The sequence below is a fragment of the Toxoplasma gondii genome, chromosome XII (assembly GCF_000006565.2).
Source record: "Toxoplasma gondii ME49 chromosome XII, whole genome shotgun sequence".
Taxonomy (NCBI): Eukaryota; Apicomplexa; class Conoidasida; order Eucoccidiorida; family Sarcocystidae; genus Toxoplasma; species Toxoplasma gondii.
Window position 1 is genome coordinate 5,750,397 of NC_031480.1, and position 25,281 is coordinate 5,775,677.

A 25,281-nucleotide genomic window follows, 5' to 3' on the forward strand; every position below is an offset into this window, starting at 1 on the left:
GCATCTCCCCCTGTTGGGAGAATAACAGAGACGGGAACAGACAAGAAGTGGAACGTCAGACCAGTAGTCGAAGTCGCGTAATGGCCTTTCGCAAGCGGAACTGCATGCTGAGGGGCCCACAAGTGAAGCTGGATTAAAGGAATCATCATGAAGATTGTGTTGTCAGAACGCCGATGGATGCTTTTGAACAACACTCGTCAGACAGAAGGGCTGGGGCCATTGCAGCATGTGAGAAATACTGACGCGCAGAAAGAGATGATGGACTGTGTCTTGCCATCATATGTCTCCTTCCAGCTTCGCTTCTGTACAAAAAGATGCGCACCCTGGGAAACAAGAAACACAAAATTAAACGACATCGACAATCGGAAAGGTCGAAAACGACCTGCAGTACCGCTGATCGTTGGTTTTCATGCGTGCTGTGTTTGTTTCTGCTTTGACACGCGATTTTGTACATTTGGAGATTCAAGCCATGAACCACTTCGCGAGGACGATTTCGGTTTCTATCTGTGATGCACACGGAATTCTCTGTCACTTTCTGACACATTTCATGCCCATATTAAAACAAAGTGAGACCCAACAATCGGTGGATCTTCATACAAAGCTTGGATCCGCCGATCTATCTTTTGTCCGGTGTACGGGAATTGCGCGACCTGTGGAGCAGTGCTTCCTCAGTTTCCATGGGAAGAGTCTGTGCATGTCTGAAGACAGATCCGTATTGCAGTAATCCGCAGATTCTTCTGCAACCAAGAAGACAAATCAAGACACTGACAAACACATAAGCCAGAGGGGGAAGAAATGTCGGAGTACCTCAGGAACTACCTGGCCAAAGACGGACACAGGTAAAGATTCTAAGTGTGTATCCACGCGACGCTCTCGAGATTGTGCGCACGGTGCCGGGGTTGCCGGCGTGGTTTCCTTCGGATGCACGCAATTTTTCTCAAAGGCACCACAAAGGCAACACACTTGCAGAGGGTATCTGCGGGATGCTTCTGTTGCCTCAGGCCCCCGATTCGCTTTAGATCGGCATTCCACAACACTGTCTACGACGCTTTGAAGAACAGGGGATGGAAAGAAACTGACAGGTTCGTCGTCTCTGTGATTCAGGAGAGGCGTATTTTTTCTCTATGCGCTTGCCTTGTCGTAGCCGTCCGATGCTTCTGTCACACTCCTGTTTAATTTACTCTTTTCCAGTCACCAGTTTGAACGCTTTTATAAATAATAAGAGGTCTTCATCGGTTTTTTATGGGCTAGTTAGGCAAACCAACATGGAGCTGTGTAGGTGTATGTGCCAGTGGCAAAAGCGTCTGCCAAACGGCTGTGCAACCGATAAAATTCAGCCCAGTCGGGAAAACGACAGATTTCTTTGGGGGGATGCGTGGCGTGCAGCGACACAGAGTGGGACTTCTTCTGGTGTGACAAAGAATGGATGTCTGAGAACTTCGACAAATTTCGGTTCCAGCCTCATCAGCGGGTTAACCACTTCCGGAACCACTACGAGGTGAGAGAGGGTCAAACCTGCTTGTGCAAACATACAACAAGGTTTCTGGGTCCGCCTGACGCCTGAGGCCTGTGGACGTCTACTAACGCCTACACGCGACCGCGCCTCACCTCTTTTACTGGCTGGTAACAAAGCGGGATCAGATTTCTCTGTAGAGGAGCAACACATTTACGGGCGTGATGAGGTTTATGGGCTGTGGTTCTGGATTCTGCCACGACACCTCTCTGAACCAAAAAGGGGATACAAAAGCAAGACATAACGCGTATATTCAAACGGAGGCGTTAGTCGTCTAGACGATCGTCGCAGCGGTTTCGCCGCCATATTTAAACCAACTTTCATCTGTTACCAAGCTTGTTTTTTACGGTCGCAACCTTGTGCAGCTGACACGCAAAGATTTGCTCATCAGGAATCTGAGGCGCCACCGGCGGCAGCTAGAGCGCGATGGAAAGATCAAAGAAGCTCAAAGGTAAGACGCTGAATAAAATAAACGAGTTCTCAAGCTCGTCTAGGGCGGGCATCTTTAGTGGTTTGCCTCTCTTCATTTCCTTGCATAGAGATTTTGTCGAACTGATTTCTGTTCTTGAAATCTGGTCGCGTTTCCTTGAAAACGCTTCGTAACCCTGTTTTCTACATGGATTTATCCAGAACGCTTTCCTGGTGGTTCGCTCTTGGCGATGTTGTATTCCACCTTTCCAATTATGTTTTACATATAGTTCTGTACATATGCCCATGTTCATGACGGGGGGAGGCTACTACTCACCTGCCTGTATGTACCTAATTGGTTGTCAGACTAGAAATGGTTCTGTATTCACGTTATCTTTTAGCTCTGCCACTTTTATAGTGAACCCCTCTCGAAACATCATGCGCGCTGCAGCTTCAACATATGCCCGACGACATTTTTGCTTCCACTGGTGAGTCGAAAGGACGCACATGCAGTAGCTCCATTCAGCGCGAAAAAACTGCCACTCTTTCTCCGGCCTTGTCAGGACGGAGCGTTCGCGGCGCGCTGCCCGCAGGAAGCCTCTCGTGAAAGCCGCAGGATAATGTACTCACGAAAAACAGGTTGCAGAGAATCCACCAACTACCTCCAGCAGAAGGAAGTTCCTCTGTGGAGCGGGTTCTCAAAGGTGACGGAGCAATCCCCGTTGGAGGCTTCATTAGTTCCGTCCGTGTCTAATACACAGAACGTGGTCCCTGTTCTCGTCATGTTCCACGCGCTGTGGAGCTCTGGCTCGCATACATTCCTGCAGGAATACTCCATGCTCGTGGAGGAATTCCGCAAGAGGCCGAACACTCTGTGGATCATGAAACCCATTGGAAGGTCGCAGGGCAGGGGAATCTTCTTATTTGAGCGTCTCTCTCAAATCAGGTCAGCGGGCCTTTGATCACAGCAATCTTGAAGCCAGCAAGGACACCGAGGAAATTAATGGCACCCGAGAAAATCTCCACAAAGGTAGAAGAGCCCTACTACCCGCTTTCGAGAAGCTCTTTACTGCGAAAACTTGGCCTCGGAGTTGAACAGCTGCGTTTACACTTTTACTTCACGTATGTCCATGCAACAGTGAATGGAAGAACGATGGCAAGTGGAAAAAATCTGAGCCAGTCAACCCAAGAAAAGACAAGGTTGCTGAAGAGCCTCACCATGCGGAGGCATACGTTTGCCAACGTTACATCCAGGATCCTCTTCTTATCGGCGGTAAGACCTGCCCGTATGGCAGTGTGGCTACAACATGAGAGAGGAGAAGACGGCGGACACAGAGAAGTGACTCAAAAAGAGCGAAAAGAGATAGACAACAAAGAGCATTAATATGCTCATCTGTAACAGGGGTTCTCCGGCGAAGTAACATCGGAGATCAACAGCTTGTGTCGCCTCCGCACCGCTGCAGCGAAACAGAGAAACACAAGAATAATAACGCAGATGTTGGTGCCAAAATAAAACTCGCTTCTTGATAAGCAATGCATCCTGATTTGTTCTGCTTGGCCCTCAGAGAGGGTTGGCCATTCCGGTGGAGAAACGTTGTTTCTGCGTTTGTCTGCTGGTCAGGAAAGAAATTCGATCTCCGCCTCTACGCTTGCGTCACTTCCTATTCACCTCTAGTAGGTGGTGAAGGGAAGGGGCGAAAAGTCCCGAGATTTGCATGAATGCCAGTTGATAACTCGGCTTTTATAGACTGAGACGTTGTATTATTGAGAGCGAGGCAAAACACCAAGAAGCGATCGGACTCTTTCGTAAGAGATAACCTACCGGTGTATACAGATGAAATGTGAATGTCTTGCTGGACGACGCAGACAGTTTACCTTCATCGAGGAGGTTTTGCCCGATTTTCGCATACGCACTTCAGCATGGAAGTTGAACACAGAGGCAACCTTTGTAAGCTACGTTTAAGCAGGGGTCACTTCCAAGGATACTGCCGCTTACGGTGGAGAGTCACTCTGAATCAACGCCAGCAAGATAAAGCAGTTATTGAAAAACCTCTTCAGATCGTGAACAGAGGTCGAATTTGCCAAACGTGGCTCTATCTGCAGGTCGTAGAATCAGACATGGTCTGCAAAAGACGCATCGGCGGAGCACGGTAGCCGGCCTCCACATAGGTTTACACACGCTAGTATAACTCCCGCTCACACGGAAGACAGGTTGCATGCAATAAAATATGTCCATTCTTGTCCTTGGGGAGCCTTCAGGCATGCATCTGACCAACGTGGCTATTCAGAGATTCTCTGAGAATTATGACGAAGAACTCGGGGGCAAATGGTCATTGCGGAACGTCAAACAGTTCCTCATCACGAAGTGGGTACAGCAGCTGCATCCGGTTGTCCACTGAAACTTTCAAGTGTTGGAGGCGAGCGATTCCAGAGGACAGTTGGGGGTGGGTGGAGTTGTGTGACTATATCGAAGAACGCATTTCTGTTTCATTCGTCCCTGTAAACACAGATCTACCTAATTCGTTATCTGTGGATATACACGGAGTAGCGGAGCAATTCCATGTGAATCATATTCAAGACTACCATGTGCTTGCCCTAACTGGGACAAATTCATGCCAAGCGCCTCCTTACGGGCGGAGTTCATGCAGGTACGGAGAGACACGAGTCAATGAGCTGATGCTGCAAATTCAACAGCTGATGCTCAAGCCCCTGATTGCCGTGTCAAAGGTACGGGCGTCTCCTGCCAAGCAGCACTCATGCGACAACGATGTCTGGCTCTTTGTCAGTTTTCTCGCGTGGGCCTCTCTCTACTGGCATTGATGCATTTGACCAAGAGAGGGCAGAAAACGGTAACATCATGTTCAGAATCTGATGGATTCTTTGTGCGTCCGCGGTCGCCCTCGTATGACTCCTTGGATTCGTCCAGACTTCTCTTCTCATTAATGCAGATGTCCACGTCAGGCACACTATTTAAACACTATTTCTGTGATTTTCTGAGATTATTAAGCTGAGATAGGATGAGATCCAATGTCAGATTGCACGATGCATCGAATACATGCTGTGCGATGCCGTTTTCTCTATGTCTGTGTGCGGTGCGTGCTGCTCGTGGGCCACGGGCGCGTTGTTCTCACGCCGGTGTCACAGGTCATGATAAACGACAAACACTGCTTCGAGCTGTACGGTTACGATATCATTATTGATGCCCAGCTCAAGTGAGTCTGCTCACGGCCGTTCCCTACCAATATAAATGCGGGCTGAAATTACTGCAACGCAGTCAGATCAGGAAAGAAATTGAAGGCTCAAACTTTTGTTCTTTGCTCACCTGCGAAATCGGACAAAACACTACACGTAATCTGTCTGGTTTTGCTGCTCGATGGGACAGGCCGTGGCTTCTTGAAGTAAACGCTTCGCCTTCACTCACGGGTATGTGTGACCACTTCGGTAGTGTGGGCGTGCTCAGTGTTGGCGCCAAGTGGCTGTTTACCTTTTTTCACAGCACAAGGGCGGTTGGAGTATGCCATTTTTACAAGTGTTAGTCCAGTATCTGTTGCATGGCAAGAATGTCACTACAGAAGACAAACTCGGTTCCTGCCTTGCTGCTAGGCATTAACTGCTGTGCGTTTTTCAACACCAGCCCCCGACTGCTATGCTTAGCACGATCGATCGCCCTCTCAAAAATAACGATTGATCAGCTCCAACACCTGTACCAACTACCGTGCTGTTTATGCAGCGAGTACTCCTCTCGACTACAGCTTCAAAATAGGGTTGCTAGATGATGTCCTGACGATAGTGGACATGGAAAAATTGTAAGATTTCCCGATTCAGCGAACACCGTGCGTCGATCGGTACCCGACACCCGGCGGGAAATCTTCACACAAAAGTCTGACGTTCCAGAAAGGCAGAGATGTCAGACAATCGAGTGGAAAGATTGCTTTTCTCTCGTGGGTCCTCCTTTGTCTTCATGGAGGGACAAGTGACACTTTCTTTTGCTGCATTCGCCTCAGTCTAGCAGGTGACGAACAGCATATTGGAGGATTCGTCCTTCTATACAAAGGTGAGTCCGAAAAGAATGCTGACACACTAAGTAACCGCTATTCTTTCTGAGGTTTCACATCTGTTGACGCAGTGAACTCTTCTTATGCAGACAGGGTTGCCAGTGTGTTCGCTCTGCTGCAAATGAAGATTTCATCTGATGTGTATCTGCATTTGCCAGAATGTAACGGCATCTCGTGGTGAGTATACCTAACACTGGAAAATGAACTATTGCCCACTGATGCATATTTATATATATATATATATATATATATGTATGTATCCTTGTATACTCACGTGCGTTAATGCGTTTGCATGTACGTAGTTGTTTGAGGACAAACATGCCGTATCTCCCAGAATTCCACGCAGTGCTGCCTTCCATCTTGGTGGCTGCTGGGTGCTCAGGGGGTCCGGTCAACGAAATGCCTGCAGAGTGTACAACTCTGAGCTATCTAGGTGAGTCTTATTGTCTCATTAATTGCTGTGCCTCTCCTTCGCTATCACTTTCTTCACATTCGTTCTACCTCGACACCATTCGGAACGGTTCAAAACCTCTCAATCTGATGTTGTCCCGGGCTCGTCATACGACAGCCACCACAGCCCCATTGACGGCTCTAAACGCCTGCCTAAACGCTATTTAAATTCTTGCGATGCCTTTTTGATGCGCTCTATTCTAGAGAATAAGCGTCCACTCCGGTCTTTTTCTTCTCTGTAGGCACCGATATTTCGCGAGAAGTGTGCCTCAAGTACCTTGGAAAGAAGTTGGCTGCTGCACAACGGTCTGCAACTGCCGCTGGCAGATCTAAATGACCACAATGCTGGCTACTGCTCAGCTGTTCTAACTGTGAATGGTTCTCATTAGCAACCCAGTTTTCATCAAAGAGCCCGTGCCGACTGGCGCGCACATCTTCTGCTACTAGAAGGCGCATGACACTGAACACAGATAAGAAGATTGGGTATACCACCACAGGAGTTCCCCCATTTGTCGCCCCCTCACTGAGAGCGCGAGCTCATGGACAGGGCTCATGCCCCTTTCGAATGAGCCTCTTGATGAGCCCTGACGCAACTCTGCGCAGTTGAGGTTTCCTGCGTCTGCTTTTCTCTTCGTTCTTCTATTTGCACGACCCAAATTCTGGTGCCCCTGTAGGCCTGGCCAGTCGCTTCGATAAAGTGAGCGGCAGGCGCCTCCCTCAAACTTGCTGCGGCACCGGCGAAGCGGGGAATATTGGCTGCCCTCTCTTGGCTTATTCCTGGCTGTTACTGATTCGTTCTATTCCTCGGCACTCGTTGCTGCGTACCAAAAAACTTTGTCTATCTGGAATAACAGACTGGCGTGTCCCGTTGTCCTGCTGTCAAACACGAAGTTGTGCCCGGAGCATTTGGTCCGTCTCCGGTACCCGTGCTCGAGATGCAGAACAGATTGGTGGCTTCTGTTTTGTCAGTCTGTCTCGTCCACGCATAACTATTTACTACGCTGAACGTAGCATCGTGGGGATGCCTCAAGAGTCTCAAGAGCCATCTGTTTGTTTGTACCTCACGGGCAAAATCTTTGTCTTTCCGTTGCCTCTGTCCGATACTTTCGGGCGCACGACCGAGCCGGAAAAAAAGGTTAAAAGTTGCCGCATTGTTCTCAAATACTTCACCGGGGAAACGGAGAGAAAAGGCGATGAGTCTGCGCTTCGTCCCCACGAACCTATAGTCCGCGGGCACTCGCTTCCCAGCACAATCCACAGCCACACGCTTGCTCACGGCATGCAACAGCAAGCACGGACACCCACGTGCCCGAGGGAAGGAGACCGCTAACGGGAAGAAATGGTCACTAGAAGAGACCAAACTGTGAAAAAACAAAATTACCACAGAAAGAAAACACTCCAGTGTGCCTCCCTGACGCAACGGAGAGAGACTACTGAAGCAACCGGAGCTGGGTTGTGCTCTAGATGCTTCTCTACGTTCCGAGTCCAGAATACTTATTGGCCCAGCCTGGTCAGAAAGGCAGACAGACGAAAACGGCCGTAGTTCGTCAACGCCTATATCAACGGAATGCCGCTTCCGCCTACATATCACCGTGCTGGAACTTTGGGAGACCTTGGGGCGCCAACGAAGTCGACAACGGCAAGGATGAAGAGAATTCCTGCCGCAGAAATATCCACGTACTCCATGTACTTCACTCGCTACACGCACACATAAAAAGGAAGCTCGTGCAGAAAAACCACGCCTAGATGCATTTGGGGAAAGCAGTGTACACTGGAGAAAGCCCGAGAAGGGCCTCTGAACACACAAGCTGAAACTCAACGTCAACGGACGGACACTCGCTTACTCAATCGCTACCTGGTTACTTTGGGTGAGGTAGAGACATTTGAAAAAACGAAACAGTTTCTTCTATTTCACATGGACAGACTGTTTATGTCGCGTTTTGCCCTTGCGTTTCCGCTCCCCTTGAAAAGATGGGCAAAACATCTACGACGATACGTGTGGGCAGGCAACGCATAAGAACACAAAACATCGAAGAGAGTTGCCCCCCCCAAACAGTCTTTCTCACCTTATTAGCAGCACCCACAGATGATTCAACAGCAGCCAACGCCATCGAGTCGTAAAAATGCGCCCAGCCGTTGACGACGCTGACAATCACCTCAACAAAAGCGGTCACTGCGCTCGCTCTGCATGCGGCAAAGAGCAGACAAAAAAATGAGGATGCAGCCATGTGTTGAGGCGCGTGAACTTGATTCAGTGTCAAAAGACGTTTTTTGACGCATTGACAAAGTGAGAGTTGAGAAAATAAACCTCCGACACACAGCGGCTCTAACACCCTAGAATGACCGCTGAGCGGCGACGAGGACAGTACGGGGACCTTCCCCAAAAGCGATTCTGTCACCTGTTTGCCTCGTACCTACGAAACACTTCAAATACCAGATGGACGAAAACTATAGCTCCAACATAAGTGAAAAAGACCGCTTCAGACAAGCGTGGAAGTCTGCACTGTTTTGTTGTTGCCACACCTCGCCTGGCTCTACAAGCAGACCTTCGTAACGACTGAACAGCTCACTGCATCGCCTTGTTAGCAATAAGTCGAGCGGCTAGCCACGCGTAGACAGCGAGAATGGCGAACACGAAGGCACTGCCCAGCTGGCAGACCGAAACGAGCACAAAGGTCTTCTTGACGGTACTCAAATCGACTTGACCTCCTTCTTCTTGCTGGTGCGAGTGGAAGCCGAAGGCCGCAACGATCAAAAGGAAAACGCCCAGAAGAATGCGGCATGCATTCATCAGAAAAAGCGCACGACGATCGCAGGAGACCGCCCTCACTGAGAAGTAGCAAGGAAAATACAAACATTGCATGCAGTCGTCAGAGCTGCAAGCCGTCGCGACCATGAAACAAACGGCGACAGCAACGGACATGAAAGTAAAAGCAAAGGAGCCTTGGCAAAAGGTAGCCACAGGTCCGAGCAGTCTGCCCTTTCCCGCAGAAAACACAAATTGCTGCCACTTTGCCTTGACGAGCAAGCGAAGAACCAAGTACACCGGCACGCTGGACAAGGGTGTACTGCACGAAGCACGAGTTTTTAGTCGTGCTCCATCTCCCTTTCTTCGAAACACGGAGACGCCAGAAGTCCCCGTCTGTCGTCCTAAAAAGATATACACGCATTTTTCGCCTTACAACTGTTTGTCTCTTCGTCGTCATTCGCGTACAGATTCCATAGGACGATTGCAGCCGGGAGAGCGTAGGCGAGCAAGGCTTCTCCGCCTACCGCAGCCACGAGAAATCGGTAGTAGGGGTCGTTCAGCTGGAGTTTTCTGGAAAGTTGAGTAATCCACACAAAGCGACACACAGTGTCCGCCAAACGCTTCTTAAATGCATATGCAAAGGGTCCCGAGTAGCCGAAGGAGGGACAAGCAAAAAATGATAGGCGTGGTGAATTCCCCTGTTTGCTGCCGTGTTGACGCGGATTTGAGGCAGAAGCAGAAGAAAGTCATAGGATTATGTGCCCATGTACACACGCGTATAGGAAGAGGTTGACCGACGGACTAGATAGCGAGGTGAAGGGGAATTCAGGTTGAAAGACACGAAGACCAATCGAGGACAGCTGAGATCATCCGCAGGTGCCTCATTGAGACGTGCAATTGGAGAAAGAGAAGACAATCGGGAGTCCTGAAGTGCGCACAGGTGACTCGAGGTTTTTGGTCGAAAAAACAAGAGCCACGTTCCTCCTCTTTGATCGATCCCTCGTGTTCTCTGAAAAGGCCCTAGCGCCTTTGTTTCCTGGCTGGTGTGTTGACCCAACACCACAATCTCCTCAGCTCAATCACAAATGTTGCATTTCCCCTCTCGGCATGCACGCATCGCCCGCTGTCTCCCTTTCGTTCCTGGCGTACACGCTTCCAAGGACAATTGTGGCGACGGCGGCGGCGAGGGCGAAGAGCAGAGAGAACCACTCGATGATTTTTGCATGGTTTGTTTCCTGAGACTCCTCGCGGAGTCCCTTTAGCAGCCTATCGATCGCCGCCTCTTCTTTGTCGCGCTCCGGCAGTCCACTATGACACAGAAACTCCTCGGCTTCTTTCCGCGCTTCTTCGCCTGCCTGGAGGAGCAGCGCCGCCCGTGGGTCGTCTGCAGGCCTCGCCGGGAGGGGCGCGACGCTGTTTGGGATCCGTGGACGCAGGCTGTCTGGTGCGCAAATAATGCCGTACGTAGGATCTGTCAGTCCCCTGCGTGGGGGCGGAAGTAGCGGCTTTTGCTCCTGAAAATCCGGCAAAGCGTCGGAGGAACCTGCGTTTGCAGACGCGCCACCATGAAGCGGCGAAGGCGGAACGGAAGAGTCGGGAGAGCAGTGAAAAGATCTGGGCTCTGGGGACGGACTGGGAGAAGCCAGTCGCTGAGCACTCGTGTCCAGCGCCGTTCCGACTGTACATACCTTCGAGATCCCATCGTCTGTGCAGTCTTGCTCAGAAGCGCCGGGGGTAGCGAGCGACGAAGTTAACAAATCCATGGCAGTTCCCAGACAGTGAAACGGCGTGGAGGACGGAGAGAGGTGAGACAGGGGACGAGTAGAAACAGAGACAAACAGAAATCAAGGATTTCGACCATGTGACAAGAATGGGAGGCGCGAGGCCACAATTGTACGAAGCAAGGTCACCACGGCAGCAGGGCACGAATCTGTGTGTTTCTGAATGGGGGAAAGAAGACCTTCTTTGAGAGATGAGAGACGCGAGGTCAGGGCGGAGAAAACGTTACAACATCATGCGGAACAAACTCTTCATTGTCGCCGCTTCTCGCACCTCGCCGAGACCCCGGCATTTTGACTGTGTTCTTGTCACGGCACACGTAAACAGGTTGAAGACGGTGCACTGTTAGCCGGGGAAATCCAGTGCGAAGGTACAAGCGATGCGACCGCGTTAGGACTAGGTTTCATAGGAACGAGCAGAAAAAAAAGGTCGAGAAAAACAAGACGGCAACGCGCCTCCTTTGTAAACCAGGCACGAGGAAGCCCATCCGGGTGAGGCGTCCGGCAGAAAAGAGGGGTCAGCCCAGAGCGAATGAAGACGGGAAACGAGACTGATGAGAAAACTGAATGTGAGTGGTTGGAAAAAAAGAATCATCGCAAAAGTGCTACGTCTTGTTTCTTCAGAGCACGCGTTCGACAGCTTCTCGACAGCCGGCACGCTCAACGGAGCTGGGCTTTAAGAAGACTCGGAATCTCGGCAGGGAAGTTGAAGGCTTAGCTTTGCTTGAGATGAATCGTTGAGAAGCTGTTTTACCGTCGCGAAAGCTGACTGAAAAAACCACGACGGTGTTCCGCGCAAAGGGGCAAAATGGTCGGCACGCCGCCCCGTCGTGTTTTTCCGCCAGGTTTATTTGGGACTAGACACGCGACTCAGCACAGAAGTAAGCGCAGTGTCGCTCGCATTCCACAGGTGGAAGGAAGGCTCTGAGTGAAACAGAAAACTGGCATGGAAGCCAAGCAAATCTCGAAAGGGAGAGCGATGTATCGGCAGGATACTTGGGGAGTTTTTTCACCTCCACGGCTGGCTGTGCATGCGAAGAAAAGCGTGTCTTCTGGCGAACAAGATCGTGAGCCGTTGCGCGTCAAATCGCCTCTGTCCTTTTTGTCCGACTCCCCAGCATACACACTCTCTCGCTTTTCTCAAAGCTTCAAAGACAGTTTTTTTGCGTTTTTGTCTCAAAGTTTCCCCAGATGGTTCCAAAAGGCCTCTCACCTAGGCACGGGGGTTTTACTGCGGCAGTTGTCGGTCGCTAGAAGACAAGCGCCCAACAGTGGCATTTGCCGCCAAAACGCGCTATCAGAACCGCAGGGTTCATGGCTTTTGCAGAACAGGAAACGCTCTAAAGAGATAGATCGTTAACGAAGGTAGAAGGGTCGTATCAAGGAAAGGAGTTTTGGAGAGCAGAGGAGATTCTTCCTTCAGCAGAAAAACACGGGGAACTCGAGAGTGTTGCGACTTTTTTCACTCTCAGGAGCACGACTTCCCGCCAGCTCAGAAGAGATGCGGCATCAGCACAAATGCACATAGAAATCCGGAACCACTTTATTCGGCGCACTATTAATAGGTTTGATCTTCTGTACCAACCGATCTAAAATCCGGGTGTGTTTTGTTACGTGACGAGTTTTATGCATTGGTTGCCACACAGAAAGATGTGTCGAGTTGCCTCAAAAAGGCTCGGTGAAGTTCGTAGGCCGAGGAACTGCATCTAGCAAGGCTTTTTCAGAGAGTTGCAAAGTCTGCAGCACTCTACCAAAAATCTTCTCGTCCCTTGACAGGACGCCTGTCTCATCGGCCTTTAGGTCAGATCCAGACAACCAAGTGCTGTAGGATCGCTGCACTACTCCACCTTACTGGACAACCCGGTTCATGTATGGCATCTAACGGGAAACTACCGTTTCTCATTTCGTGTAGTTTGGGACGTATTGGGTAACAGAGGGGAGTACCATTCGAAATTACTTTCAGAGTTTTGAAAAATTGCAGGGAAGCCGGACCCTAGACGCGTTGAAGCATTGAAAAATGATGGCGCGAGGAAGCACCAACACACCGAGCACACACCTCAGGCTTCTTCTCCCTAAAGTCACCAAAATCATTTTACAAACCGACTAGACAGTGGACTTGTTCGTTTCATTTCGTTCCTTCCTCGGGACGCCGTACTCAGGAGTCTAGCTTAAGGTACCATCAAGCATACGCCCGCGTACGCGAGCCTGTCTTCGACTGTAGGCCTCAATCTGGAGACATCGACCTGCACATTCCTATCCCTCCGTATTTCTTCGCCAACGCAGGCCACACAAGCCTGGCTGACGAAGAAACACCCAAGCGTGAAGCACCGGGTTAGTCAGGGGAACTGCGCGTTGGCCCTTCTAGATGTTCTACGTCTTTTTCACTCAGGATATTTACCGAAAATACGCACTTCCAGCTAGACGCCATGCCATGATTGCGGCCAGTCAACTCCAGTCTCTTCTTCGTCTGAGTCCGCTGCCATATTTGTCACCGTTCACATTTCTCCCAGTTGATTTCGTCACTCCTACTCTACATATTTACTTTTTTTTCTTCAGTTGCAATGTTGAGTTACTTTATGAGGCATCCTCCTACGGACAGACTCAGGTTTTCATCAATTCTCCGTTTGGGGTTCTTTCCGGTTTGCCTCATTTCTACTGACACGCCTCACTACGCTGTTATTTTTCGTTCTGTTGTCTTCCCTGAAACGCGCTTCTCACTGGGGCATTGTCGCATTGCACGAGGTTTGATGTTACCTTTCTAAGAGTACACAGAGTGTCGTTCACTTGGTTTTCCTGCTGCCTTCCAGATAGGAATAAATTAATGCACAGATGGTAACGAGCTCGACTGACACATTGATCATTGCGAGTGAAGCTGTTTTTTCAACTTCCTTGCGTATCCCAGATCGAAACACGTTTTGCGCACTGAGGGAACCTTCTTGCCCTCCCGTTTCTCGTGCAAAGTATCTCCCACGCCTCCCGTTACCATGTCAACAGATTATCCTCGGATAACAACCAATTTTCTCCGTGTTACCCGCTGAAGTTCGCTCCTGCTTTTGATGATCGGTGACCTGCTCTCCAGATGATCCGGGCGCGTACAGTCTTGTGGCAGCTGGTCATCGAAGTCGCTTCCCAAGCTTTGTTTCCTTTGGGGCACTCCCGTCGTACTGACTAGAATCAGGCTTTGGGGTTTTGTTGTCGTAGTCAATTTTTGTCGGACTGCAGTCTGATGCGGTTCTCTGCTCTCCGTAGGACACTTGCTAGTCGAGTTCTTTCTTTCCTTTGAGTTCGTCTCCCACTGACAGGGGCTGACGTCGGTTTATTACTGGAACGTCTACAGGGGCTTCTCTCTGCGATGACCGTTTTTCCACTGCTTCCACCCAAAACCGGAAAGATGTCGCTTCGGTCAGCCCTTCCCACGTTTTCATTTACCCCGAGGGTTCTCCTCTGGCAGCACCGTGTTTTTCCGCGACCTTCTATTTCCCAGTCCAGCTCACGGATTTCTGCTGGCCTCTATGGTGCATCTTGCATGCCAACCGGGTCCGTTTCACTCTCAACTCCTGTCACAGTCTCGAGCGAAATGCCGCGTTTGCAGCTCCAGAAGAATCCATTCCGAGAGGTTCCTCAAGCTGGGAATGAACTCGGGTTTTTATCACAACCGCGTTCTCCATTAAACGGTGTCGCCTTCGAGAAAGTTCTAGCACTGTTTGCAGGAACACTCGAATCAAGAATCGCCCCCAGTAGAAATCCCCCTTTCCTCGTGGACAAGAAAACGTTCACGTCAACGAGGAAACAGTCGTCTGAGGCAAATCAGCCAGGGAACCAGACCGCCGCAACTAGACAGCCTACCGGCAGAAGTGAAAACCGACAGGAAAATCGAATGCAAGAAAACAATTTGCGTTCCGCTGAGCAAAGCACAATTTCGTCGCCCGAGCCAGGAAATCCCAACTTCAGCCGTGGTGCCCTGGCGGCCGGAAAGAGAAGAAGAGAAAGGACCTCGGCCCTCCGAGTTTGCGAAAATTTCCTCGATGCCGTGGGCATGACGCCTCTGATCTATTTGAGACGTGCAAGTCAAGAGACGCATTGCGACATTTTCGCCAAATGTGAATTTAACAACCCAGGAGGCTCTGTCAAAGACAGGCCGGCCAAATACATCCTTGAACAGGCTGAGAAAGAAGGTGAAAACTCTTACCACTGGCAAACAGAACCCCCGAGACACTGAAATGCCCACAAAGGTGGGCAGGAGTGTGAAAAACACGGAACCAGTGATAGAATCGTGTGGATAAAGCACTCGATTGGCATCGTAGCGAGAGGAGAGAGGCGCACACCGAACCAGATGCGTAATGCGTCGTACTACTCAAAACACGTTGATTTGCTAATTTGCTACCATACGCATATCCAAGCGGAGGTCTCGAGAAAAGCATACGGCTTTAGTGAGGGTCCCAGTAAGCTCGTATCTGCTTACGCCCCAGCTCGTGGACATCTCCGTATATTTATGGGTCAAATGTATCCCCGCATGTGCTCTCGTGGGATCGCGACAGATGTATAAATTCGTGTTTTACGATAACGGTGAGAAGGATACTGAATTCAATATCGCAAAAATTCCTCAACAAAGAAGCGATGCGGAAGAAAACCTCAATTCTTCAGGAATTACCCAATAAGATAGAACCATTTTGATGTACGTTTATGCGAAGTCAGGACTTGTGAACGAGATGCCCTTGGACGGACTGAACCGGCAATGTTCATTCGCAGACACACGCAGATGGATCCGTTTACATGACAGATATAAAGATATGTGGATATTTACATATACCCAATGAGCAGAGGTGTGTAACTTCCGTATAGAAGGGATCTTTTTGTCATTTTCGGTTCAGGACGCCTGGGTGGATCACAAAACTGGATTGTCGAAGGCTCTGCAGGCAACACGGCGATCGGCCTCGCACTCGCCTCCAAGCCCCGAGGTTATCGCGTCGTCTGTGTCATTCCAGACACACAGACGCAAGACAAAAAGGCACGCATGCACAATAAAGAAAGCCACAACAAAGAGACAATGCCAGATAGAAGTCATGTCGAAAGAACACACTCAGTTCCAGCTGAAGTCAAACCCTTACCAAAAATTACACGTCTGCTTATATAGACGGTCATTTATATATATGCATAGAAGGGACCTCACAAGTATTCATCTGTGTATGTTGCTGTTTATGTGTCCAACCATATATGTGTATAGCGTGTGTACATGTAATTGTGAAGGAGTTTCGCGATCCCGTTTGTCATCACCGGACAGAGCTGAACTCTGGGTTTTTCTTTCTTGTGTCTGGAAGGACTTTTTTTCTGTGTTGACTCTTGCACTTTCCCTGCGTAGGATATGCTCAAAGTGTGCGGCGCCTTGGTTGTGGAGGTTCCTTTCCATAAGGTTTGGCACCCTGACCACTTTGTCGCTTTTTCGGGACGGCTTGCTTCAGTCATGAATGCATGCTGGGGGAACCAGTTCGACAATCTGGTGAGCCTTTTCCGTTTCCCGATCAACCGTATATTTCTGCGTTTCCTTCTTTTTCACTGCCGTTATGTTCACCCATGGTGGACTCCGCTCTGCGCCCTAAGTGGCTATTGCCGTCTCAATGCACGTGTTTGTCCAAAGATGTGGGGGCATTTCTCTGATTCTCCCTTTTTTCTCTTCTGTCTGTCTTCTGTTTCTCCTCCATTTTCTTTCTCCACGTATTCCTGTCCAATTTGGCCATCATCTTGTCACAACTCGAACGGTGGGTGACGATCTGCAATCGACACCCCCACTGGAAGACTACGGCTACTTCACCAGTTACATTCTGCGGTCGTTCTTTCTCATCTGCCTTCTACTGTCGCCTTTATGTCCTTGACTGCATGTGGCTTCTCTGCTTCAAAACGTTCGTGTTCCATCCATTACGACTTAACTTTCTTCTCTTTCTTCGTCTCTCTGTACCTGTCTGTCTCTCTTCTTTGTCACGTATTTCCCCTCAGGCCAACCAGCTTTCCCACTACGAGACAACCGGCCCGGAAATCTGGTGAGACATGCCACTATGTAATGCTGTTCTTTCCTATAAGAAGACGAAATACATGGCTAAACTCGGCGTCTGTTTCTGCGCACGCTCATATATATATGTATATACATATATACATATATACGTAACTGTTTATGCATAAATACAAATATATGGTAGTTTCGATTTACGTGCTGGGATGTTCTTGAATGCATGTGTCCTTGTGTGTACCTTGAGTTTCTTCCGGCTGGATGGTGTGTATCTCCTTCGTGCACTTTTTAGGGATCAGATGGACGGCCGCATCGACGGTTTTGTGTCTGCCGCGGGGACAGGCGGAACTGTGTCTGGGGTTTCTCGCTACCTCCGTTCTCAGCATCCTGAAATTCAGATCGCTCTTGCCGACATCCCCGGATCTGCCCTTTATCGCTATTTCACAGAGGGCGTGCTCCGAGCAGAAGGTGCCTCTGTGGTGGAAAATATCGGTGGGAACTTGGAACAAAAACAGAAAAAAACATGGGGCTTCTGTCTAACATCAGAGGAAACAAGCGGCCTCTGAGAGTCTATAATTGAGACTAATCATCAGTCTAGATATCGTAGAAATGAGGTTCTGAGACTTGATACGCAAACACATGCACAACGATTTCTATCGGTATATATATATATATATCAATATATACATATATATTTACGTCACTCTGTGGTTATGTGTCGACATAACATCGTTTTTCGACGCCTTTTTTCATTGTTTCTGTCTGTTTTTCTATAGACCCTTAATTGACTCCGTTTCCCCTTCTTCCTTCTCTGTTTCTCTCGCGATTAACTCGGCTTTTTGCTTTAGGTCAGGGACGAATCACCGGTCAGCTCCAAGACTTTCGTCCGGATGTTGCATTCGAAATTTCCGATGTTGAATCGCTGACTTGGACACACTCTCTCCTTGAGGATGTGAGGCAGAAAGCGTGGGAAAGCGGCCCCCTCTTCGCATTCGTTGCATCCTTCTGTGCATCTCAGCTTTTACGATTTTATGTGCTCGACGCGCACTTCCCGGTTGTACTCTGACTAAGGAAACCAGCCGGGGACCGTGAAGACTCCTGGAAGCTGTTGTTTCCCATTCGCATCGCGTAATGCCTGTTCGTTTTTTACGCAGAAAAAAGGACTGTTGAGCGGCTTTTCGTGCCTTAGTTTGGGGTCAGCTCTAAAAACTCCTCGCTTTCCTTTTTTCTCTTGTTCCTGAGGAGAGACCCTTACCGATCTTTGTCACGTGTCAAGGCATTTTTTCTTGATTGCCAACAACCTACTTTCGTTTCTCTTCCTACACGCGCGTTTCCCCCTTTTGGGTGGGGTGTGTTTCTCCTAGTTTCCCTAGGAGGTTTCTCCCCGTCTTACGCGCCCAAGAAGAACGCATCGTCTCACCTGTTCTCGTATTTCTCTTCTTGTTCGTGACTCAAACACCTCTGCAAGAGGCTGGACCTTTTTTCTCGAACACCCTACACTCTCGCGTTAACAGCCGGTGCCGTGTTTTTCGGATCGCTTCTGGATTTCTTCAGATCCTCTGGCGGGTAAACAATTCTGCTTCGTCTTGTCATCATTCTGAATGCTTGTAAAGATTTACTGTCGTTTTTTTTCGCTTGCAGGAGGGCCTAGCTGTCGGCATGAGTAGCGGAGTAAATGTGGCAGCCGCAGTTCGACTCGCTAAGCGCCTGGGCCCCGGGCACCGCATCTGCACAATTTTGTGCGACTCTGGTGTGCAATCCACGAACCCCAAAGAAACGGAAAATAAATCTCTTCGACTTGCATGCGAATGTATTTATAAACTCCGCGATAGTCATACAACTGAATACTCTCGCAGAAAACTGACGTATAAGATGGTTTTGTTTGACTGTATCGGGGTGCGGGGATGTGCTTCTGGCTCTGAATGAGATAAACATGTAAAAGTCTATTTATAAAGGTGCATCCGTGTTTTTGTAACATATATATATATATATATATATATACATATATATATATATATATGCATATAACGAGGAACTAACGCGGTCTCCAGTGAATGAGAATCTGCGTCAGGAACTCAAAGTGTCTGTTCTGAACATATGTATCTATATATTTCTGTGTGGTTGTTTGTGCATGCGTGTGGAGATCTGGCGTGGTTGATGTGTGCTGTCTCGTTGCGGACTTCTTTGGCGTGTGTCGGTTTAGGTACGCGATATGCAAAGAAGCAGTGGAACATTTCTTTCTTGAGAGAGGAAGGACTGCCTTATCCTCGTCTGCTCGCGGATCAGGTAAGGCTGATTTCTTGAGAAACGATACCTTCCGCTTCAAGTGCCCGCGTCTTTCCTGTAAGAAGGCACGTGGGCGCACTTGTCTGTAATCTTCAAGCTTTGCGTGTTTCTGAGTATTATTCCTTCGCCGCTGGTTTGGCGACGAAACGCCGCACATAGTCTTTCCTGCGTTTCGACCGAATCTACGAGAGTCCTGGTGTTTCCCCCACAGTGGCTTGCCGCTTCGACAGGAAGCGTCCTCTCAGGAAACAGTGCGCTGGCTGCTCGACTCCTGCAAAGTGTTTTCGTTTTCTTCACAGAAACGCGAGATGAGTGCCATCATGGAGGCGATACATGTGGCATATGCGCCTCAGCACGTTGTGGAAAGAATCGAGAAAGAACACGAAAACGACATCTCCGCTCCTGGAAGCAAGCTGTAAGCTCTCTGTATCTACACGCGGACCCCCACAGCCACTGCGACACACCAAGAGACACACATGCGCACCTGTTTCTTGACTATTTACGCAAGCACAAACATGTGGAAGACACAAACGACTTACTTTTTGCGGCAATCGTGCGTGTCTGCCTTCCCCCGCGTGTGCCGAAACATGAAAGGGGTCCTTGGCATGCATCCTTGCCTTCTCTCCGTTCTACCTCTAAAAAACAGTCTTCTTCGTTTCTCGACTCATTCCGATTCACCTGCCTGGCAACATCTGCATGCGTCCGTATTGAGAGACAGCAAATGCGCTGTTCGTGGATATAAACAGGTGTGTTAAACGGACATATCAACTTCAGCAAAGTGCAGGCAGGCGTCCAACGCGCGCCGCCCTTGTCTCCCAGTCAAGCCACCTACTTTCCTCTTACACGTATATATATATATATATATATATGGGCGTACACAAGTATCTACACATCGAGTGCATGCATATATATATATATATATGTTTATTTATTGATATAGTGATGTAGCGAAACGTGCAGATAGACCGACAAGGAAGTGGGTGTGGACTGCGGGGCGTTTCTCTCCTGTGAAGCGAGACGAGACACTCGTTTCTCTGCAGAGATTTGGGGTGTCTGCGGCACCTTTTCTTCGCAGATCTGGTCTTTGCCACACTGGCTCTTCACTCAAAACTACCCCTGAGTGTGGAGACAGGAACCAATAGAAAAAAGAGATAGGAAAACCGAGAGAACTCCGTATGCCTACTCTCACTGACGGACTCGCCATATGCTTTCACACCCATACGGTGAAGACTCTTCACATATATATATATATATATATACATATGTATGTATATACAATTGCATGAGCACAGCCATATATATATATATATATTCGGATATATACAGACATATACACCAATATGTATATATATATATATATACATGTATATTCCTGTAGTTGCGTTTGCACGCATATGCAGCTTGTAGTTGTCAGCATGTCGACAGCCGGGCGTTTCTTTTGTCTGAGTGTTGAGGGGAGCCTCATCCGATCATCAGGCGCTTCCGTCCCCGCAGCCGCACTGAGAGAAGACACAATGGAGAGACACATGAGACAGTTCAGAGGTCCCGAACACTGAAGGAGACCCCAATAGATAGGAGTCTCAGCACTCAAAAAGATACGGCCAGTTCCAATGACAGAGAAGTACACAAGAGAGAACTAGACGCGAAACAGGCGTGGACCGCGAGACGCACGCGCGTTCTGCGTCGCCCACCCCAGAACAAAGTATTCAATCAGTACGCTATGCCGAGAATGGTACGTATACATCCAAACGCATGCACAAATATATATGTATGCATACCTAGTTTTGTATGCGTCCACATCAACACGGATCTGTCTGTATGCATAGGGAAAGATAAAAAGTAGATTTCCACGCCGATCGCTTACGAGGCTATCGGTACATGCTTGGACTTGAAAGTGGACTACGGCACCCCACTATGTGACACACACGTCCGTCATCGCCTACGCGAAACTCCTGCAAAAGAGTTTACCTGGAAACACATGTCTCCAGATGTGTACTGCTCTCACCTTCCCCACCAACCTACAACTATCTACGCATGCATGTGTATGTACGGGGAGACGGACAGAGACAGATGTAGAGCTACAGGGGAAAATGGGTGTACGAACTGTCGAGTCGGAAGCTTGTGGACCGAGATATTCTTGAAAACCGATTCGGTGCTCCACTGGAAAACCGCCGGGGCACACGAAAGGTGAATTGATTCCAAACGCACCGGCAGCCAGTCGAGCCAGCGTCTGGGCGGCGCCTTGAGCGTGGCGTTCGTAGCTGGCAAGAAGCCCCGACAGAAAGGGAGATGAAATCGAGAAATGTGTGCTCTCCACTGCCCGCTCCAACACGTACAGATCAACTGCCTTGTCCTGAACCGGACACCAACAAGCAGAAAGAAACAAAGCATACATTAATATATATATATATATCAAGAAGTCCTTCAAACCTGCAAAGTCACATACTTGTGTTTGTCTATCAATGCGCGTGGACAGGTAGACACAGTTGTCTACGTAAGCACATGTGCAGGACACCTGCGTATGGCCGCATGTATATATCTCTATGGTCGTGATGGCCGTTGTGGCGAACGAGACGGATGTGGTGAGAAATACGAATGTTGTGCGAGGAGACACTTTAGAAGAAGTCAGAGAGACTTGCGACGGGTGAACATGCAGACAGATAGTCGCATGCATTCTGGGCGGACTTTAAAACATGAGAGACGGAGACTGGTGTCTCCAAAGAGACGCCCTTACCTCTGGCAGGCTTGAAGTCGCAGCGAGTCCGAAATCAATGATACAGATGGGGGGCAGATTTAGAGGTTCTTCTGTATCCGTCGCGTCTCGCGTCTCTCCTTCTCTCTTCCCCTCTGGCTCGTCCTCCATTTGTTCCCGGCCCCCCTCGGAGGCACCTTCTGTCTCGGCAGCGTTTCTCGCTTCTTCTCGCGCCTTCACTTTTTCAATGAGAGCATGCGCCTCGTGCGACGCGGCCTCCTTCAGCGCGTGCCCTACGTGTCGCCGCAGAGAAATTTCCAACTCCCGCGCCGGCGCGGTGCGGCCGCCCGCGGTCGTTTGGGCGCGGGCCTGCGCCGCGGCTCGAGCGACGGCGGCTGCCAGCGGCGCATTCAACTCAGCAGCCGCGGCCACGACGGACCTTGGAGGACCCCGAGTGGACGAGGCAGAGACCCCGAAAGTGCAGAGCGGCGAGGGAGGCCAAGCCGCACAAGAGAGAGCAGAAGAATCAGAACGCAGCAGAAGGTTCGACGTCGTCAGGTCGCCGTGGACCAGGTTGGCGTCGTGCATCTTCGCGATGGCTCTGCCGACCGCCGCGCCAAGATCTGAAGAGGGACCCCCAAAACGAGGGGAAACGAGAAAAACAGAAGACGGGCAGTGGGGGGGGTGAGGCGGTACACATGCGCGGAGAGGCCGAAAGCACCGGCAGAACCGCCACGGAAAAGAGAGGGGAAAAAGATGAAAACGTTGAAACCCACAGCGTAAACGCGACACACCTCCTGAACCTGGAGAGAACAAATGACACCCTTCAGTTCCACTGTTGTCGATAGAAATCGACACTGAAAAGCATTCCGTAGAGTCTCGCATCAAGAAGGAGACTACCACAATGAAAGCTAGTCGCGCCGCAGATGCATGCGCGGACCCCTTCAAACGCGTGATTCACCGCGTCAATCCTAAATGGTCGGCAGTTCCCTTTCTCCCCTCTCCATCCGACTTTCTCCCCGCGATTTGACGCCACACAACTCGCGCTTCTGAAGCTAAGTCGAACAAGTCCTCTTTGTCTTGTTGATGCGTCAGCTGAGGCAAAGGCGCTCAGAGTCACACAGAGTCGAGCCGCTTTCTAGAAAACTAGAGGACAATAGAGGCGCGTTTGTCAAGTTCCTCGTGTGCACTCAAAATCTCCTCGAGATGAACAGCAAGCCAAATCACCAGGCATATGCGCCACTTTACTCCACCTTACGTTCGATGGCCTGGCCCTCGAAGACGCCACAAGCGGCTCGGTTTTCCGCTGGAGCCTCGCGAAGCTCCTCGTCCGAAAGGTCGTCCCCAGAAAGTCCTCTGTCTTCACCTGTCTCCTCCACGTTTTGCTTCTCCGTCGAGTTACTGTTTGCACGCTTCGACTTTTCTTTCGAGGCGCTCCTTCGTTTGTTTCTGGACTTCTCCGTTGACGCGTCAGTCCGTTGCTCGGGGCCATCGCGACTGTGAGACTCGCGCCCAGACGCCCTTCCACCACGAGGCTCTGCGCTCGCAACCTCTGCGTTTTTTTCAGCCTTTTCCCCCGAACTCTTCCGGCCTGAGGCGTCGCCGTCGCTCGCGCGCGCTCCCGGCAACTTCTTCCTCGCAGGATCTTCCAACTGACCCAACACGGCCTTCACAGGCACTCCTTCGATCCACTCCATGAGAATCAGTCCCTCCTCCAGGCGTCGGCTCCCGCCTCCTCGCGCTTCAGAACTCCCAGAACTTAAAGCAGAAGCAGGCGAAGACGTAGAAGCAGGCGAAGACGGAGAAGACGGAGAAGACAGAGAAGAAGAGATGTTCGCGAGGATGTTTGAAGCAGACTCGGAGTCTTCTTTCGGCGTTCTGAGTGCAGAGGGAGACTGGAGCACTTTGGGGAGCCGGACCCAGAAAATCTGGGGTGTATCCACACCGGCCTTGCGGCAGCGCGCCATCGCGCGAACTTCCTGTTGCAGGCGATGTATGTGCAGCTTGAAATCCAGGCTCGGGTGGATATGCGTTTTCTGCAGACGTTGCTTCAACACCGCCAGGCGCGTCGGAGAAAGCGCGACGAGAAACAGTCTCTGAAAAACACGCAACAAGAAGCTGTCTGTACACCCCACAGACTCGCAAAGATGCAGCTGTCGATATGTTAACTGTTGTCAATACACACAGTCCTGTATGTACATAGACAGAAGACGAAACAAAGAGATCGATGGCACAACGAACGAAATTAGCCACCCTATCCTTATATATATATGAGTGGATATATATATATATATATATATATATATATATGAGTGGATATATATATATGAATCGATATATATATATATACATATATTATTTCTGGTAATAGAGGTTGATGTATATGGATGAAAGATGTGGCGGAGCCGTGATTCGTAGTGGTCGGTTTGTCATTTTTTGAAAAAATGTTACTTTGCCTCTTACAGCTTCGGCACCCTGGTAAAGCAAAACCGCATTTTCCAGGAGTCGCGGCAGAGGCGTCGCGCCGAGGGGGTCTGAGAGGGCGAGGCTCTTCACCATTTCCCCTTCTTTGCTGTCTTCTCTTCTCTCTTCTCGCGACTCGCAGCCGGCGGAGCGAGTCTCCGTGTCTTCTCGAGCTTCCTCACTCCGCATTCTCTTCATCTCGGAGTTCGGACTTCGCTGCTGCTTGGCAAAGAAGCCGACGAGCGGGCAGCAAGGAAATCCGAGAAGGAGGCAAATGTGCGGGAGAGAGGAGAAAAGGAAAGGAGAGAAACGACGCAGAAGAGAATCGAGCAGACAGAGGAGAGGACGAGGAAAATGAATAAAAAAAGGGATACAGAAGAAAAGAGAGAAAGAAAGGGCAGAGAACAAGAGAGAGAAAGAAAAGGCAGAGAAGAAGAGAGAGAAGACAGAGAAGAAGAGACAGAAAGAGAAGAACAGAACGAGATGAAGAGAACGAGATGAAGAGAACGAGATGAAGAGAACGAGATGAAGAGAACGAGATGAAGAAAACGAGATGAAGAGGGAGAAGAGAGGAAACGACGAGCCTTAAACGACTCAAAAACGTCTCTGTTGTGTGAATTTTAGGACTATACCCGACAAGAAATGCAGAAAAATGGGCTTAAAATGAGTAAGACCCGGCGAGAATGAAGCTGCAAGAACAGTCGAGACGATGTGAGACTGTCGCAAAAGAGAGCTGAAGTCCGCCTTGCAACGGAACGGTGACAGGCGCGAAAGAAATCTTCGCCGCCCTCTCGTAAGACGAAAATCGTTTCTCTCTTTTCTTCAGAGAACACCAAACTAGAAAACGCAACGATTTCTCAGTGGGGTGTTTGCAGAGTCGACGCAA

General features: G+C 49.7%; 4 protein-coding genes across 4 annotated transcripts; 2 read left to right on the plus strand and 2 right to left on the minus strand.

The window, feature by feature from the left end:
- Positions 1-31: 31 nt before the first annotated feature.
- TGME49_278930 (Tubulin-tyrosine ligase family protein) lies at positions 32-7,430 on the plus strand. Its single transcript, XM_018781827.1, has 16 exons — positions 32-1,082; positions 1,387-1,498; positions 1,879-1,964; positions 2,373-2,409; positions 2,749-2,867; positions 3,061-3,194; positions 3,543-3,595; positions 3,788-3,869; positions 4,181-4,286; positions 4,570-4,648; positions 5,066-5,133; positions 5,304-5,344; positions 5,652-5,727; positions 5,926-5,975; positions 6,359-6,409; positions 6,669-7,430. Exons 1-16 carry the CDS (start codon positions 922-924, stop codon positions 6,761-6,763), a joined length of 1,350 nt encoding a protein of 449 aa, XP_018635108.1. The 5' UTR covers positions 32-921; the 3' UTR covers positions 6,764-7,430.
- Positions 7,431-7,546: 116 nt separating this feature from the next.
- Positions 7,547-11,899, minus strand: TGME49_278920 (hypothetical protein). Its single transcript, XM_002370554.2, has 5 exons — positions 10,325-11,899; positions 9,609-9,745; positions 8,997-9,255; positions 8,493-8,610; positions 7,547-8,124 (listed from the first exon to the last, which is right to left on the minus strand). The coding sequence occupies exons 1-5, from the start codon at positions 10,936-10,938 to the stop codon at positions 8,014-8,016; spliced, it is 1,239 nt and encodes a 412-aa protein (XP_002370595.1). The 5' UTR covers positions 10,939-11,899; the 3' UTR covers positions 7,547-8,013.
- A 1,189-nt stretch (positions 11,900-13,088) lies between these two features.
- On the plus strand, positions 13,089-20,048 carry TGME49_278910 (O-acetylserine (thiol) lyase 2, putative). The gene is made up of 9 exons (XM_018781826.1): positions 13,089-15,128; positions 15,825-15,961; positions 16,313-16,450; positions 16,945-16,988; positions 17,247-17,446; positions 17,803-17,906; positions 18,596-18,704; positions 19,158-19,240; positions 19,540-20,048. The coding sequence occupies exons 1-9, from the start codon at positions 14,306-14,308 to the stop codon at positions 19,657-19,659; spliced, it is 1,758 nt and encodes a 585-aa protein (XP_018635109.1). The 5' UTR covers positions 13,089-14,305; the 3' UTR covers positions 19,660-20,048.
- Positions 20,049-20,609: 561 nt separating this feature from the next.
- TGME49_278900 (protein kinase, putative) lies at positions 20,610-25,217 on the minus strand. Its single transcript, XM_002370552.2, has 5 exons — positions 24,396-25,217; positions 23,191-24,028; positions 21,975-22,555; positions 21,449-21,593; positions 20,610-20,739 (listed from the first exon to the last, which is right to left on the minus strand). Exons 1-5 carry the CDS (start codon positions 24,591-24,593, stop codon positions 20,702-20,704), a joined length of 1,800 nt encoding a protein of 599 aa, XP_002370593.2. The 5' UTR covers positions 24,594-25,217; the 3' UTR covers positions 20,610-20,701.
- Positions 25,218-25,281: the final 64 nt, after the last annotated feature.